The sequence below is a fragment of the Meleagris gallopavo genome, chromosome 3 (assembly GCF_905368555.1).
Source record: "Meleagris gallopavo chromosome 3, MGAL_WU_HG_1.1, whole genome shotgun sequence".
Classification (NCBI taxonomy): domain Eukaryota; kingdom Metazoa; phylum Chordata; class Aves; order Galliformes; family Phasianidae; genus Meleagris; species Meleagris gallopavo.
Genome location: NC_139406.1, coordinates 93,601,884 through 93,619,135, shown reverse-complemented (window position 1 = coordinate 93,619,135; position 17,252 = coordinate 93,601,884). Strand labels below are relative to the sequence as shown.

Sequence of the window (17,252 nt, the reverse complement as noted above, 5' to 3'; positions counted from 1 at the left end):
GACAACAGGGACCCCAGCTGTCCCTCCCACCCCCATCCCCTAAGGTTGAAGGGGACACTGAGGGTCCCCATCCCTGTCCTATGGGTTTCTGTCCCTCCCACCCCCATCTCACGGGTTTGGAGACCCCCAGCTGTCCCTCCCACCCCCATCTATGAGTTTGGAGACAACAGGGACCCCTGGGGTCCCTCCCACCCACATCTATGGGGTTTGGAGACCCCCAGCTGTCCCTCCCACCCCCATCTCATGGGTTCTGGGGACAACAGGGATCCCAGCTGTCCCTCCCACCCCCATCTACGGGTTTGGAGACCCCCAGCTGTCCCTCCCACCCCCATCTATGGGTTTGGAGACCCCCAGCTGTCCCTCCCACCCCCATCCATGGGTTTGGAGACCCCCAGCTGTCCCTCCCACCCCCATCTACGGGTTTGGAGACCCCCAGCTGTCCCTCCCACCCCCATCCATGGATTTGGAGACCCCCAGCTGTCCCTCCCACCCCCATCTACGGGTTTGGAGACCCCCAGCTGTCCCTCCCACCCCCATCTATGGGTTTGGGGACCCCCAGCTGTCCCTCCCACCCCCATCCCACGGCTTCTGGGGACGACGCGGACTCTCTCACCCCCTCCCCACCCACTGTACCCCCTCCCCCCCCCTCAATCCCCGCAGCCTCTCCAGCAACGGATGATCCAAGGCGTAACGCCTCCCACCCCAGACAAAATGGGTCGGGACCAACCCCCCCCGGCCCGTATTCAAACCCATCCCCCCATTCCTCCACCAAAGCCGACCTCACCAACCCCACCCCTCCTCCCCCGTCGGGTCCCGGATGATACAACCTCCCGTTTTCGGGATCGAAAGTTAAAAACTGAGGTTGAAACGGGATCGCCAAACGAGCTCCGCCTCCGCAATAAGACAGCAGCGAGCCGGAGGCTTTTTCACCTTCCAGGACCCGAGTGAAGACGACGGGAAGGTCCTGGCAGCGCACAAAGTTGTGCTCGGGTCCGCAGGGCGAAAGGAAGGGGAAGGAATCCTCGTAGCGCCCGCTGCGATTGGGCTGGAGGTGGTGGAAGAAGAAGGCGAGGAAACGCTCGTCTGCGGGTAATCGAGGGCTGCAATTAGTGGCTGGGCGGTAATTGATTAGCGAGGGGCGGGAATTAATTGGGGAGGGGCGCGGGGTGGAGGAGGAGGCTGGGTCTCGTTTGTTTTCCGCTTCGGTTTGTGATTAATTAACGTCGCCGTCGCGTCACCATCGTGGGCACGTCGTCACCGGATCGTGGTGTCACTCAGCACTGTCACCATGTCACCGTGTCACCATGTCACGGTGTCACCATGTCATGGTGTCACTCAGCAGTGTCACACTGTCACCATGTCACACTGTCCCCATGTCATGGTGTCACTCAGCAGTGTCACAGTGTCCCCATGTCACACTGTCCCCATGTCATGGTGTCACTCAGAAGTGTTACACTGTCACCATGTCACACTGTCACTCAGCACTGTCCCCATGTCACCATGTCACCATGTCACGGTGTCACATCATGGTGTCACTCAGCAGGGTCACACTGTCCCCATGTCACGCTGTCACCCAGCAGTGTCACACTGTCCCCATGTCACACTGTCCCCATGTCATGGTGTCACTCAGAAGTGTTACACTGTCACCATGTCACACTGTCACTCAGCACTGTCACCATGTCACCATGGTGTCACTCAGCTGGGTCACCATGTCACGGTGTCACATCATGGTGTCACTCAGCAGGGTCACACTGTCCCCATGTCACAGTGTCACACTGTCCCCATGTCACACTGTCCCCATGTCATGGTGTCACTCAGAAGTGTTACACTGTCACCATGTCACGCTGTCACTCAGCACTGTCCCCATGTCACCATGTCACGCTGTCACCATGTCACGGTGTCACATCATGGTGTCACTCAGCAGGGTCACACTGTCCCCATGTCACACTGTCCCCATGTCATGGTGTCACCAGAAGTGTTACACTGTCACCATGTCACACTGTCACTCAGCACTGTCACCATGTCACCGTGTCACCATGTCACGGTGTCACCATGTCACGGTGTCACTCAGCAGGGTCACACTGTCCCCATGTCACACTGTCCCCATGTCACGCTGTCATGACATCCATGGTGTCACTCAGCATGTCACACTGTCCCCATGTCACACTGTCCCCATGTCATGGTGTCACTCATGTTACACTGTCACCATGTCACACTGTCACTCAGCAGGGTCACACTGTCCCCATGTCACGCTGTCCCCATGTCACGCTGTCACTTGTCACACTGTCCCCATGTCATGGTGTCACTCAGAAGTGTTACACTGTCACCATGTCACACTGTCACTCAGCATGTCACCATGTCACATCATGGCCATGTCACTCAGCAGGGTCACACTGTCCCCATGTCACGGTGTCACTCATGTCACACTGTCACCAGATCATGGCGTCACCCAGTAGTGACATCCCCGTGTCACACTGTCCCCATGTCACACTGTCCCCATGTCATGGTGTCACTCAGAAGTGTTACACTGTCACCATGTCACACTGTCACTCAGCACTGTCACCATGTCACCATGTCACGCTGTCACCATGTCACGGTGTCACATCATGGTGTCACTCAGCAGGGTCACACTGTCCCCATGTCACACTGTCCCCATGTCACGATGTCACTCAGCGGTGTCACACTGTCACCATGTCACACTGTCACCAGATCATGGCGTCACCCAGTAGTGACTAACTGTCACCGTGTCACACTGTCCCCATGTCATGATGTCACTCAGAAGTGTCACATTGTCCCCATGTCATGGTGTCACTCAGAAGTGTTACACTGTCACCATGTCACACTGTCACTCAGCAGGGTCACACTGTCACCATGTCACGCTGTCACTCAGCCGTGTCACGGTGTCACCAGATCATGGTGTCACTCAGCAGGGTCACACTGTCACCATGTCACACTGTCCCCATATCATGGTGTCAGCAGGCAGTGTCACACTGTCACCATGTTACGCTGTCACCCAGTACTGTCACGGTGTCCCCACATCATGGTGTCACTCAGCAGGGTCACACTGTCCCCATGTCACGCTGTCCCCATGTCACGATGTCACTCAGTGGTGTCACCTGTCACCATATCACACTGTCACCAGATCATGGCGTCACCCAGTAGTGACTAACTGTCCCCGTGTCATCACTCCCCAGTGTCACACTGTCCCCATGTCATGGTGTCACTCAGAAGTGTTACACTATCACCATGTCACGCTGTCACTCAGCACTGTCACCATGTCACGCTGTCACCATGTCATGGTGTCACATCATGGTGTCACTCAGCAGGGTCACACTGTCCCCATGTCATGCTGTCCCCATGTCACGGTGTCACTCAGCGGTGTCACACTGTCACCAGACCATAGCATCACCCAGTAGTGACAAACTGTCACCGTGTCACACTGTCCCCATGTCACACTGTCCCCATGTCATGGTGTCACTCAGAAGTGTCACGCTGTCACCATGTCACACTGTCACTCAGCAGTGTCACACTGTCCCCATGTCACGCTGTCACCATGTCACGGTGTCACTCAGCGGTGTCACACTGTCCCCATGTCACAGTGTCCCCATGTCATGGTGTCAATCAGCACTGTCACAGTGTCCCCATGTCACGGTGTCACATCATGGTGTCACTCAGCAGTGTCACACTGTCACCATGTCACACTGTCCCCATGTCATGATGTCACTCAGCAGGGTCACACTGTCCCCATGTCATGGTGTCAGTCAGCAGTGTCACACTGTCCCCATGTCACACTGTCCCCATGTCATGGTGTCAATCAGCAGTGTCACACTGTCACCATGTCACACTGTCCCCATGTCATGGTGCCACCTAGCAGTGTCACACTGTCACCATGTCACACTGTCCCCATGTCACACCATCCCCACGTCACACTGTCACCATGTCACAGTGACACTGAGAACTGTCATAATGTCACCACATCATGGTGCCACCTAGCAGTGTCACACCGTCCCCATGTCACAGTGTCTCCATGTCACACTGTCACCAGGCAGTGACACACTGTCACCATGTCATGGTGTCCCTCAGCAGTGTCACACTGTCCCCATGTCACACTGTCACTCAGTACTGTCACACTGTCCCCACATCATGGTGTCCTTCAGGACTGTCACCATATCATGGTATCACTCAGCACTGTCAGCTGCCACCATGTCACACTGTCACCACGTCACTGTGTCACCAGGCAGTGTCACACTGTCCCCACATTATGGTGTCCCCCAGTACTGTCACACTGTCCCCACGTCACAGTGTCACTCAGCACTGTCACACTACCACCATCTCACACTGTCCCCACATCACGGTGTCACTCAGCACTGTCAGCTGCCACCATGTCACACTGTCACCACCTGGGGTGGTCACCATGGGGTCCCCCAATATTGCCACACTGTCCCCATGTCGTCACTCAGCAGTGTCACACTGTCCCCATGTCACGCTGTCCCCACATTATGGTGTCCCCCAGTACTGTCACACTGTCCCCACATCACGGTGTCACTCAGCACTGTCAGCTGTCACCATGTCACACTGTCACCACCTCATGGGGTCCCCCAATATTGCCACACTGTCCCCATGTCGTCACTCAGCAGTGTCCCCATGTCCCCATGTCCCGCCGTCCCCATACCTTTAAAGCAGGTGATGAAGTTCTTCACTTTGGCATCATCCAGGTACAGCTGCGGAGACCACAGGAGCTCAACCCCTCTCCCAGTCGTCCCAGTATCTCTCATTCCCCTCCCCAGTCCTCGCAGTCCTCCCAGAACCTCTCATTCCCCCCCCCCAGTCCTCCCAGTACCTCTCATTCCTCCCCCCAGTCCTCCCAGTCCTCCCAGTACCTCTCATCCCCTCCCAGTCCTCTCAGTACCTCTCAGTCCCCTCCCAGTACCTCCCAGTCCCCCCCAGTCCTCCTAGTACCTCTCACTCCCCCCCCAGTCCCTCCAGTACCTCTCATTCCCCCCCCAGTCCCTCTCCAGTCCTCCAGTACCTCTCATTCCCCCCCCCAGTCCTCCCAGTACCTCTCGTTCCCCCCCCAGTCCTCCCAGTACCTTTCATTCCCCCCCAGTCCTCCCAGTCCTCCCCAGTCCTCCCAGTACCTCTCATTCCCCCCCCCAGTCCTCCCAGTACCTCTCATGTCCTCCCAGTACCTCTCATTCCCCCCCAGTCCTCCCAGTCCCTCCCTAGTCCTCCCAGAACCTCTCATTCCCCCCCCCCCAGTCCTCCCAGTACCTCTCATTCCCCCCCCCAGTCCTCCCAGTACCTCTCATTCCCCCCCCAGTCCTCCCAGTACCTCTCATTCCCCCCCCAGTCCTCCCAGTACCTCTCATTCCCCCCCCAGTCCTCCCAGTATCTCTCATTCCCCCCCCCAGTCCTCCCAGTATCTCTCATTCCCCCCCCAGTCCTCCCTGTACCTCTCATTCCCCCCCCAGTCCTCCCAGTATCTCTCATTCCCCCCCCCAGTCCTCCCAGTCCCCCCCAGTCCTCCCTGTACCTCTCATTCCCCCCCCAGTCCTCCCAGTACCGCTCATTCCCCCCCCAGTCCTCCCAGTACCTCTCATTCCCCCCCCCAGTCCTCCCAGTCCCCTCCAGTCCTCCCAGTACGTCTCATTCCCCCCCATTCCCTCCCTGTCCCCCCCATTCCTCCCCTCTTCCCTTCACCCCCCACCCCCCCATGTCCCCCCATTTCCCATTATCCCCCCACCCCCCCATCTCCCCCCCCTCCCCTTCACCCCCCCATGTCCCCCATTCCTCCCCCTTCCTCCTTTACCCCCCCTCCCATTTCCCCCCATTCCTCCCCACTTCCCTTCACCCCCCCACTCCCCCCATCTCCCATCATCCCCCCCCGCCCCCCCCCCATATCTCCTCCCTCCCCTTTCTCCCCCCAGGCCCCCATTCCCCTCCCATTTCCCCCCCGTTCCCCGCTCACCCTGCCGTGCGTATCCACCCAGTAGAAATACTCTCTTCTCCGCGGTGCCGGGCTCTGTCCCTGCCGGTATTTCGGGCCGTTTCCCGTTCCGTTTCCCGCTTTATTTCCGTATCCCCGTCGATAAGCGGCGGTCGCTGCCCTCAACGACACAGCGCTGCGCATGGCGGCAGGTGGGAAACGGACACCGGAAGCGCAAGTGCCACCGGAGAGACGCGATTGGTCGAGAGAGGGGGCGGGGACACCGGAAGTGCTATTGGTGAGACGCGACTGGCCGAAGGAGGGGGCGGGAACACCGGAAGTGCCATTGGGGAGACGCGATTGGACGAGAGCGGTGGTGCATTGAGGGGAACGGTCCGGGTGGAAACGCGAACCGCGCGAGGGGGGACCGGGGATATCGAGCCCCATAGAGGGCCATATATAGGGCCACGTATAGGGTCCGGGGCGCATATAGAGACCGATGTCACCCCTATAGTCCCTATAGTCCCCATAGCCGCCCTATATCCACCTTATAGCTGCCCTATACCCTCTATAGCCCCAACAGCCGCCCTATATCCGCCCTATAACCGCCCTATAACACCCTATATCTGCCCTATAGCTGTTCTATAGTCCCTATAGCCCCCACAGCCCCCCTATAAGCACCCTATAAGCACCCTATAACCTCCCTATAGCTGCTCTATTGTTCCTATAGGCCCCACTGCCATCCTATAACCGCTTTATAACTGCCCTATAACCACCCTATATCTGCCCTATAGTTGTCCTATAGTCCCTATAGGCCCCACTGCCATCCCATAACCGCCCTATAACTGTCCTATAACACCCTATAGCCGTCCTATAGCTGTTCTATAGTCCCTATAGCCGCCTTATAACTGTTCTATCGCCCCTATAGCCCCTACAGCCACCCTATAACCACCCTATATCTGCCCTATATCCATCCTATAATCACCCTATATCCGCCCTATAACCATTCTATAGTCCCTACAGCCCCAACAGCTGCCCTATATCCACCCTATATCCACCCTATATCCGCCCTATAGTGTTCTATAGTTCCTATAGCCCCCTCAGCTCCCCTATATCCGCCCTATATCCACTCTTTAGCCACCCCATAGCTGTTCCGTAATCCCCATAGCCACCCTATAACCACCCTATATCTGCCCTATAACTGTCCTATAAAACCCTATAGCTGCCCTATAACTGTTCTATCGCCCCTATAGCCCCCACAGCCACCCTATAAGCACCCTATAACCACCCTATAACCGTTCTATCATCCCTATAACCCCCGCAGCCACCCTATATTCACCCTTTAGCTGCCCTATAGCTGTTCTGTAGTCCCCATAGCCCCCATAGCCACCCTATAACCACCCTATATCTGCCCTATAGCTGTTCTATAGTCCCTATAACCCCCACAGCCACCCTATATCCACCCTATAACCGCCCTATAGCTGTCCTATAGTCCCTGTAGGCCTCACTGCCATCCCATAACCGCCCTATAACTGTCTTATAACACCCTATAGCCGTCCTATAGCTGTTCTACAGTCCCTATAGCCGCCCTATAACTGTTCTATTGCCCCTATAGTCCCTATAGCCGCCCTATATCTGCCCTATATCCGCCCTATAGCTGTCCTATAGTCCCTATAGCCCCCTCAGCTGCCCTATAGCCGCCCTATATCTGCCCTATATCCGCCCTCTAGCTGTCCTATAGTCCCTATAGCCCCACAGCCACCCTATAAGCACCCTATAATCACCCTATAACCGCCCTATAGCCATCCTATAGCTGTTCTACAGTCCCTATAGCCGCCCTATATCTGCCCTATATCCGCCCTATAGCTGTCCTATAGTCCCTATAGCCCCCTCAGCTGCCCTATATCCACCCTATATCCACCCTCTAGCTGTCCTATAGTCCCTATAGCCCCACAGCCACCTTATAAGCACCCTATAGTCACCCTATAACCGCCCTATATCCGCCCTATAGCTGTTCTATAGTCCCTATAGTCCCCACAGCCACCCTATAAGCACCCTATAATCACCCTATAACCACCCTATAGCCGTCCTATAGCTGTTCTACAGTCCCTATAGCCGCCCTATAAGTTCTATCGCCCTATAGTCCCTATAGCCGCCCTATATCTGCCCTATATCCGCCCTCTAGCTGTCCTATAGTCCCTATAGTCCCCACAGCCACCCTATAAGCACCCTATAATCACCCTATAACCACCCTATAGCCGTCCTATAGCTGTTCTACAGTCCCTATAGCCGCCCTATAAGTTCTATCGCCCCTATAGTCCCTATATCCGCCCTATAGCTGTCCTATAGTCCCTATAGCCCCCTCAGCTGCCCTATATCCACCCTATATCCGCCCTATAGCTGTCCTATAGTCCCTATAGCCCCACAGCCACCTTATAAGCACCCTATAATCACCCTATAACCGCCCTATATCCGCCCTCTAGCTGTCCTATAGTCCCTATAGTCCCCACAGCCACCCTATAAGCACCCTATAATCACCCTATAACCGCCCTATAGCCGTCCTATAGCTGTTCTACAGTCCCTATAGCCGCCCTATAACAGTTCTATCGCCCCTATAGTCCCTATAGCCGCCCTATATCTGTCCTATAGTCCCTATATCCGCCCTATATCCGCCCCACACCCCGCTGTTGCATTGATGCTCTGCAGTGCCCGCGGTGCCGTCCGTCCTTTATTCACACAGCGCCGCCTCAATTAACGTCCGCGGCGTTAATTAATAATTACAGAGTTCGTCGGTAACGAACGGCCCCGGGGGGGTGGTGGGGGTGGGGGTGAGGGTGGGGGTGGGGGCAGCTCCTTGTGGTGGGGAATTTCTTGGTTGTAATAAATTAATGGGTGAAACGGGAAGGGAAACTGGGGGGAAGGGGAAGAAGGAAATAAAAGGGAAATGAGAGGGGAGGAGGGAAAAAAATAAAAGGAAAAGGGAAAAACAAAAAAAAAAAGAAGGGAAAAATGGAAAAAGTGGGAAAGAGGAAAAAGGAAAAATGAAAAGGGAAGAAAAGGGAAAGGAAAAAAGAAAAAAGGAAAAGGAAAAAGGAAAAAAGGAAAAGGAAAAAAGGAAAAGGAAAAAAGGAAAAGGATAAAAGGAAAAGGATAAAGGAAAAGGGAAGAAAAGGAAAATAAAAAAGGGAAGAAAAGGAAATGGAAAAAAGGGAAAGGAGAAGGGAAAAGGGAAGAAAAGGAAAAGGGAAAAAGGAAGAAGGAAGAAAAGGAAGAAAGAAAAAAGGAAAAAAGGAAAAGGAAAAGAGAAGGAAAAAGAAAAGGAAGAGGAAATAGAAGGATAAGGGAAAGGAAAAAGAAAAGGGAAAGGGGAGAAAAGGGAAAGCTGAAAAGGAAAGAAGGAAAAGAAAAAAGATAAAATAATTTAAGAATTAAAAAAAGAATCAAAAGCAAAAAAAGGAAAAGGAAATAAAAGGGGAAAAAGGAAATAAAAGGGGACGAGAAGGAAAGAAAAAAAAGGAAAAAAAAGAAAGGAAAAAAAAAAGAGAAAGGAAAATAGACAAAAGGAAAAAAGGGGAAAGGAAAAGAAAGAAAAGGAAAAAAAGGAAAAGGGAAGAAAAGGAGAAAAAAGGAAAGAAGAAAAAGAAAAAGGGATAAAATAATTTAACAAAAGGAAAAAGAATAAAAAAGCAAAAAAAAAAAGGAAATAAAAGTGTAAAAAATGAAAGAGAAAAGAAGGAGGAAGGGAAAGAAGGGGGAAAGGGGGGAAAGGGAAATAAAAGTAAAAGGGGAAAAAAAGGAGAAAAAAAGAAAAAAGAAAAAAAAAGAACAAATAAGGAAAACAGGTAAAAGAAAAAAGAAAAAAAAGGGGGGAAAAGGAAAAAATAAAAGGGAAAAGGAAAAAAACAAAGGAAAATGAAGGGGAAAAAAGGAGAAAAAAGAAAAATAACAAAGAAAAAGGAAAAATGGGATAAAAAAAAGGAAAGGAAAAGGAAAAAAAGGAAAGAGGGGGAAAAGGAAAAGGGGAAAAAAAGAAGGAAAGGAGAAGAAAAATGTAAAAAAATAAAGGAAAGAAAGGAGAGAAAAGGAAAAGAAAAGGGAAATGGAAAGAAATGGAAAAAGAGAGGGAGAAAGGGAAGAGATGTAAAAGGAAAAAAGGGAAAAGGAAAAGGGGAAAAAAGGAGAAGAAAATGGGAGAATAAAGGGAATAAAGGGAAAATAAATGGGAGAAAGGAAAAAAGAAAAGCAGGAAAAGGAGAAAGGGGAAAAAGGGAAAAAAAAGGAAAAAGGGAAAAAAGGGGAAAAAAAAGGGGAAAAAGAGGAAGAAAATGGGAAAGAAGAAAAAAAAAGAAAAAAAGGAGAAAGGGAAAATGGAAAAAAATAAAAGGAAATAAAACAGTAAAAGGAAAAGAAATGGGAAAGAGAAAAAAAAGGAACAAAGGAAAAGAGGAGGAGGAAAGAAAGGGGAAAAATGGAGAGGAAAAAGGGGAAAGGGAAAAGAAACAGGAAAAATAATGGGAAAAGTGAGGAAAAAGGAAAAAAAAGGTGAGGAAAAGGGGGAAATAAAGGGGAAAAAGATAAAAAAAGAGAAATAAAAGAAGGGAAAGGAAAGAAAATAAAAAGAAAGCAGGAAAAAAATGAGGAAAAAAAGAGGAAAAAAAAAGTAGAGGAAAAAAGAGAATTATTGGAAAGCTGGAAAGAAAGAAATTAAATTCGTAGAAAATGAAATAAAAAGGGGGGGGTCCCCAAATTTGGGGGGGGGGGGGTCGGGTGGGACCCACACACACACACACACACACACGCGATAAAATACATCTGCAATTAAAATTATCTCGTTAGCAAACGGCTCTATGTAATATCTCTCTCTTTATAGGTCTGTACACTCTGCCCGGGACCCCCGGAACGACCCCCACCCCTCCGAGCGGACCCCCACCCCCACCCCCCCCCACCTCCCCACCCCATTCCCCCTCCATCGTCCCACGGTGAGCAGGAGGCACTTCGCTCAATGGGACGCGTTGGTGACCCCCGGGGGTCCAGAAATGGGTTCTGAGGTGGGGGTCCGGAAGGGACAGGAGGTTGGGGAGGGGGGGGGGGTAGGGGGGGCTCATATGGGACCAAATGGACCGGGAGGTGGTGGTGGGTTCTCATATGGGACCAGCAGATGGTGGTGGGGGCTCATATGGGATGATACGGACCAGAGAATGGTGGTGGGGGCTCATATGGGACCGTACGGACCAGAAGGTGGTGGTGGGTTCTCATATGGGACCATATGGACCAGCAGATGGTGGTGGGTTCTCATATGGGACCAGCAGATGGTGGGGGGTTATCATATGGGACCAGGAGATGGTGGCGGGGGGTCATATGGGACCATATGGACCAGGAGATGGTGGGGGGTTCATATATGGGACCAGGAGATGGTGGTGGGGGGTCATATGGGACCATATGGGACCAGGAGATGGTGGCGGGGGGTCATATGGGACCATATGGACCAGGAGATGGTGGTGGGGGCTCATATGGGATCATATGAACCAGGAGATGGTGGTGGGGGCTCATATGGGACCATAATGACCAGGAGATGGTGGTGGGTTCTCATATAGGACCAGGAGATGGCATTGGTGGGTTATATGGGACCATATGGACCAGGAGATGGTGGTGGGTTCTCATATAGGACCATATGGAGCAGGAGATGATGGTGGGTTCTCATATGGGACCATATGGACCAGGAGATGGAGGTGGGGGCTCGTATGGAACCATATGGACCAGGAGATGGTGGTGGGTTCTCATATGGGACCATATGGACCAGCAGATGGATGTGAGGGCTCATATGAGAACATACGGACCCGGAGATGGTGGTGGGTTCTCATATGGGACCAGAAGATTGTGCTGAGGGCTCCATATGGCTCCTGTAGGACCAGGAGATGTTGGGCACTGAGATGGGTCCAGAAGAACCGGGAGATGTTGAGGGACCATACGGGAATGTAAGGACCAGGAGGAGGTGGTGGGTTCCCATACTGGTCCAGAAGGTCCAGGAGATGGTGGTGGGTTCCAAGATGGGTCCAGAAGATGGGTTCTGAGATGGATCCAGGACCGGGAGCTGGGGATGGGTTTTCATATGGGACCAGAAGATGGTGATGGGAGCCAATATGGAACTGTATGGACCAGGAGATGGTGGGGGGAGTTCCAGATGGGACCACAAGATGGTGCTGGGAGCTCATATGGGACCATATGGACCAGGAGTTGGTGGTGGATTCCCATTCGGGACCAGAAGAACCAGGAGATGGTGGGGGGGACTCATATGGGACCATATGGACCAGGAGTTGGTGGTGGATTCCCATTCGGGACCAGAAGAACCGGGAGATGGTGGGGGGGGCTCATATGGACCAGGAGATGGTGGTGGATTTCTATTTAGGACCAGAAGGTGGTGGTGGGTTCCATACGGTTCCAGGAGCACCAAGAGATGGTGGAGGGGGGGCTCATATGGGACCATAATGACCAGGAGATGGTGGGGGGCGTTCATATGGGACCAGAAGGACCAGGAGATGGTGGTGGGTTCTCATATGGGACCATAATGACCAGGAGATGGTGGGGGGCGTTCATATGGGACCAGAAGGACCAGGAGATGGTGGTGGGTTCTCATATGGGACCATAATGACCAGGAGATGGTGGGGGGCGTTCATATGGGACCAGAAGGACCAGGAGATGGTGGTGGGTTCTCATATGGGACCATATGGACCAGGAGACGATGGTGGATTCCCATTTGGGACCAGAAGGACCAGAAGGTGGTGGTGGGTTCCATATGGCTCCAGTAGCACTGGGAGGTGGTGGAGGGGGGGCTCGTATTGGACCATAAGGGCCAGGAGATGGTGGTGGGGGCTCATATGGGACCATACGGACCAGGAGATGGCGGTCGGTTCCCATATGAGACCACAAGGACCAGGAAATGGTGGTGGGCACTCATATAGGACCTTACGGACCACAAGATGGTGTTGGGACCTCACAGGGGACCATATGGACCCGGAGATGGTGGTGGGGGCTCATATGGGACCGTACGGACCAGGAGATGGCGGTGGGTTCCCATATGAGACCACAAGGACCAGGAGATGGTGGTGGGGGCTCATATGGGACCATACGGACCAGGAGATGGCGGTGAGTTCCCATATGAGACCACAAGGACCAGGAGATGGTGGTGGGCACTCATATAGGACCTTACGGACCACAAGATGGTGTTGGGACCTCACAGGAGACCATATGGACCAGGAGATGGTGGTGGGGGCTCATATGGGACCGTACGGACCAGGAGATGGCGGTGGGTTCCCATATGAGACCACAAGGACCAGGAGATGGTGGTGGGGGCTCATATGCAACTAGAAGGACCAGAAGGAGGTGGTGGGTTCCACATGGCTCCTGTAGGACCAGGAGATATTGGGCACTGAGATGGGTCCAGAAGGACCGGGAGATGGTGAGGGACCATACGGGAATGTAAGGACCAGGAGGAGGTGGTGGGTTCCCATACTGGTCCAGAAGGTCCAGGAGATGGTGGTGGGTTCCAAGATGGGTCCAGAAGATGGGTTCTGAGAAGATGGGTTCTGAGATGGATCCAGAAAGAGCGGGAGATGGTGGTTGTCCACACAGAACCATAAGGACCAGGAGAGGACAGCGGGTTCCAGTATGGGCCCAGAAGGAGTGGGAGGAGATGGTGGGGTCCCATATGGGTCCAGAAGATTCAGGAGGTGGGGGGGGTCCGAGATGAGTCCTGAAGGACTGGGAGGTGGTGGTGGTGAGACGGGTCCTTCAGGTCCTACTGGTGATCCCACAGGTGGAGATGGGTCCTTCAGGTCCTACTGGTGATCCCACAGGTGGAGATGAGGGGTCCTTCAGGTCCTACTGGTGATCCCACAGGTGGAGATGAGGGGTCCTTCAGGTCCTACTGGTGATCCCACAGGTGGAGATGAGGGGTCCTTCAGGTCCTACTGGTGATCCCACAGGTGGAGATGAGGGGTCCTTCAGGTCCTACTGGTGATCCCACAGGTGGAGATGAGGGGTCCTTCAGGTCCTACTGGTGATCCCACAGGTGGAGATGAGGGGTCCTTCAGGTCCTACTGGTGATCCCACAGGTGGAGATGAGGGGTCCTTCAGGTCCTACTGGTGATCCCACAGGTGGAGATGAGGGGTCCTTCAGGTCCTACTGGTGATCCCACAGGTGGAGATGAGGGGTCCTTCAGGTCCTACTGGTGATCCCACAGGTGGAGATGAGGGGTCCTTCAGGTCCTACTGGTGATCCCACAGGTGGAGATGAGGGGTCCTTCAGGTCCTACTGGTGATCCCACAGGTGGAGATGAGGGGTCCTTCAGGTCCTATTGGTGATCCCACAGGTGGAGATGGGTCCTTCAGGTCCTACTGGTGATCCCACAGGTGGAGATGAGGGGTCCTTCAGGTCCTATTGGTGATCCCACAGGTGGAGATGGGTCCTTCAGGTCCTACTGGTGATCCCACAGGTGGAGATGGGTCCTTCAGGTCCTACTGGTGATCCCAGAGGTGGAGATGAGGGGTCCTTCAGGTCCTACTGGTGATCCCAGAGGTGGAGATGAGGGGTCCTTCAGGTCCTACTGGTGATCCCACAGGTGGAGATGAGGGGTCCTTCAGGTCCTACTGGTGATCCCACAGGTGGAGATGAGGGGTCCTTCAGGTCCTACTGGTGATCCCACAGGTGGAGATGAGGGGTCCTTCAGGTCCTACTGGTGATCCCACAGGTGGAGATGAGGGGTCCTTCGGGTCCTACTGGTGATCCCACAGGTGGAGATGAGGGGTCCTTCGGGTCCTACTGGTGATCCCACAGGTGGAGATGGGTCCTTCAGGTCCCGCTGGTGGTGCCACAGATCCTATTGGGGATCCCATGGGTGGAGATGTGTTCTCCAGATCCTATTGGTGGTGCCGCAGGTCCTTCAGATCCTATAGGTGGTCCTATGGGAGGAGATGTGTCCTTCAGATCCCACTGGTGGTCCCACACGTCCTTCAGATCCCACTGGTGATCCCACAGGTCCTTCAGCTCCCATTGATGATCCCACAGGTCCTTCAGATCCCACTGGTGGTCCCACAGGTCCTTCAGATCCCACTGGTGATCCCACAGGTCCTTCAGATCCCACTGATGATCCCACAGGTCCTTCAGATCCCACTGGTAATCCCACAGGTCCTTCAGATCCCATTGATGATCCCACAGGTCCTTCAGATCCCACTGGTGGTCCCACAGGTCCTTCAGCTCCCACTGATGATCCCACACGTCCTTCAGATCCCATTGATGACCCCACACGTCTTTCAGCTCCCACTGGTGGTCCCACACGTCCTTCAGATCCCATTGGTGGTCCCACACGTCCTTCAGATCCCACTGATGGTCCCACAGGTCCTTCAGATCCCATTGGTGGTCCCACACGTCCTTCAGATCCCATTGGTGGTCCCACAGGTCCTTCAGATCCCATTGGTGGTCCCACACGTCCTTCAGATCCCATTGGTGGTCCCAACCGTCCTTCAGATCCCATTGGTGGTCCCACAGGTCCTTCAGGAGCTGAAGTTGACACCAAATCACCCGCTGCTTCTCCAAGGAACGGCCACCAAGACGGGACAAGACCAGCCTGCCCAGTTCCCCCAACGCCCCCAGTGACACCCTCGTGTCCTTCCTGTCCCCGAAGTGCCACCCCCTCCCCACCCAGAGGTCTTTCCCTCCCCGTTCCACCATCCCTGGTGTCACCCAAAGTCCTCCAGGTGAACACCAACCCCCAAGAAGGTTCCAGTCCCTCCGTCCCTCCGGTGGGAGGTGGGCAGTGGGGTGCGGGGCGAGATTTGGGGGGGGGGGGTTTGGGGAAGGGGATGGTCGTGGGGTGATGCTATAGGACGCCCTCCATGAAGCTGGTGTCCAGGTGCTGGATGAGGACCCGCAGGAAGGACATCTCTTTGCGGGTGTTCTCGAAGATGACGCGGGGGTCGTCCGACTGACAGCGCAGGCAGTTGGGGGCCATCACCATGGCCAGGTTGTTGACGTCCATCTTGGTGATGGCCACGTTGGCCGGCTGCACGAACACCTGAAGGGGTGAAGGATCCAACTTGGTGGTGGGGTTGGGGGAACCCAAAGCCGGGGTGGTGGTGGGACCCCATTCCTGGTGTGGGGATGGGAGAACCCAAACCCAGGGTGGTGGTGGGACCCCATCTTTGGTGTGGGGTGGGGGAACCCAAACCCAGGGTGGTGGTGGGACCCCATCCTTGGTGTGAGGTTGGGGGAACCCAAACCCAGGGTGGTGGTTGGTGGGACCCCATCCTTGGTGTGGGGTTGGGGGAACCCAAAGCCAGGGTGGTGGTGGGACCCCATCCTTGGTGTGAAGTTGGGGGAACCCAAACCCAGGGTGGTGGTGGGACCCCATCCTTGGTGTGGGGTTGGGACACCCAAACTCAAGGTGGTTATGGGACGCCATCCTTGGTGGGAACCCAAACCCAGGGTGGTGGTGGGACCCCATCCTTGGTGTGGGGCTGGGGACACCCAAACCCAGGGTGGTGGTGGGATCCAGGGTGGTGGTGGGACCCCATTTTGCTGTGAGGTTGGAAGAACCCAAACTCAGAGTGCTGATGGGACCCCATCCTTCGTATAGGGTCAGGGAACCCAAACTCGTGGTGGTTCTGGGACCCCATTCTTGCTGTGGGGTTGGGGGAACCCAAACCCAGGGTGGTGGTGGGACCCCATCCTTGGTGTGGGGATGGGGGAACCCAAACCCAGGGTGGTGGTGGGACCCCATCCTTGGTGTGGGGGGAACCCAAACTCAGAGTGCTGATGGGACCCCATCCTTCGTATAGGGTCAGGGAACCCAAACTTGTGGTGGTGGTGGGACCCTATCCTTCGTGTGGGGTCGAGGAGCCCCAAACTACTCGGCAGGACCCACAGCGGGGCCGGCGGGAGCCCATTCGTACCTGGAGGAAACGGATGAGGTAGCACAGCACCATTTTGTTGATCCTGGGCAGAGAGTGGACGACGGCGACGGCCGCCTCGGGGTTCTCGTAGTGGGTGATGCAGCGCTCGTAGAAGTCGTGCGGGATGAGGGGCTCCTCCAGCTCCCGGTACCACAGCTTCAGCAGCGATGCTGTGGGGATGGGGGGAGGTGTGACACCCCAGAATGGCATCACCTCCCATCCCGCGTCCTCCCCACGCCCTCCCCCCCCCCCCGGGGGTCCTACCGGGAACGTGGGGGTCCTCCAGGCCGGTGGGGATCTTCCACTGGTCCACCTGCAGCTTCAGAGCATTGACCTCATCGATGTCGCCGGGGACTCTGCATGGGGGGACATCTGGAGC

The 17,252-nt window shown here is 54.5% G+C and overlaps 3 protein-coding genes across 5 annotated transcripts in view; all 3 read right to left on the bottom strand.

The window, feature by feature from the left end:
• Positions 1–609: 609 nt before the first annotated feature.
• On the bottom strand, positions 610–6,430 carry C3H8orf82 (chromosome 3 C8orf82 homolog). Its single transcript, XM_085219986.1, is given in 4 exon segments — positions 610–727; positions 729–1,083; positions 4,673–4,721; positions 5,969–6,430. Coding segments are annotated over 4 exon segments (969 nt in total). The 5' UTR covers positions 6,416–6,430.
• A 5,504-nt stretch (positions 6,431–11,934) lies between these two features.
• LOC146544827 (uncharacterized) lies at positions 11,935–15,653 on the bottom strand. Its single transcript, XM_085221798.1, has 2 exons — positions 14,779–15,653; positions 11,935–14,437 (listed from the first exon to the last, which is right to left on the bottom strand). Exons 1-2 carry the CDS (start codon positions 15,651–15,653, stop codon positions 14,434–14,436), a joined length of 879 nt encoding a protein of 292 aa, XP_085077924.1. The 3' UTR covers positions 11,935–14,433.
• A 118-nt stretch (positions 15,654–15,771) lies between these two features.
• ARHGAP39 (Rho GTPase activating protein 39) overlaps positions 15,772–17,252 on the bottom strand; it is an 88,640-nt gene continuing 87,159 nt past the window's right edge. For all 3 annotated transcript variants that reach the window (XM_085221792.1, XM_085221790.1, XM_085221789.1), the window contains exons 9-11: positions 17,138–17,229; positions 16,874–17,043; positions 15,772–15,996 (exon numbers count right to left, since the gene is read on the bottom strand). In XM_085221792.1, the coding sequence (XP_085077918.1) occupies positions 15,802–15,996; positions 16,874–17,043; positions 17,138–17,229 (457 nt within the window). In that variant the 3' untranslated portion in view covers positions 15,772–15,801. The remainder of the gene's footprint in view (positions 15,997–16,873; positions 17,044–17,137; positions 17,230–17,252) is intronic.

Bases quoted from the DNA above. Each gene is read 5' to 3' on its own strand.
- LOC146544827 (XM_085221798.1), bottom strand. From the start codon at position 15,653: ATGGTGGAACGGGGAGGGAAAGACCTCTGGGTGGGGAGGGGGTGGCAC.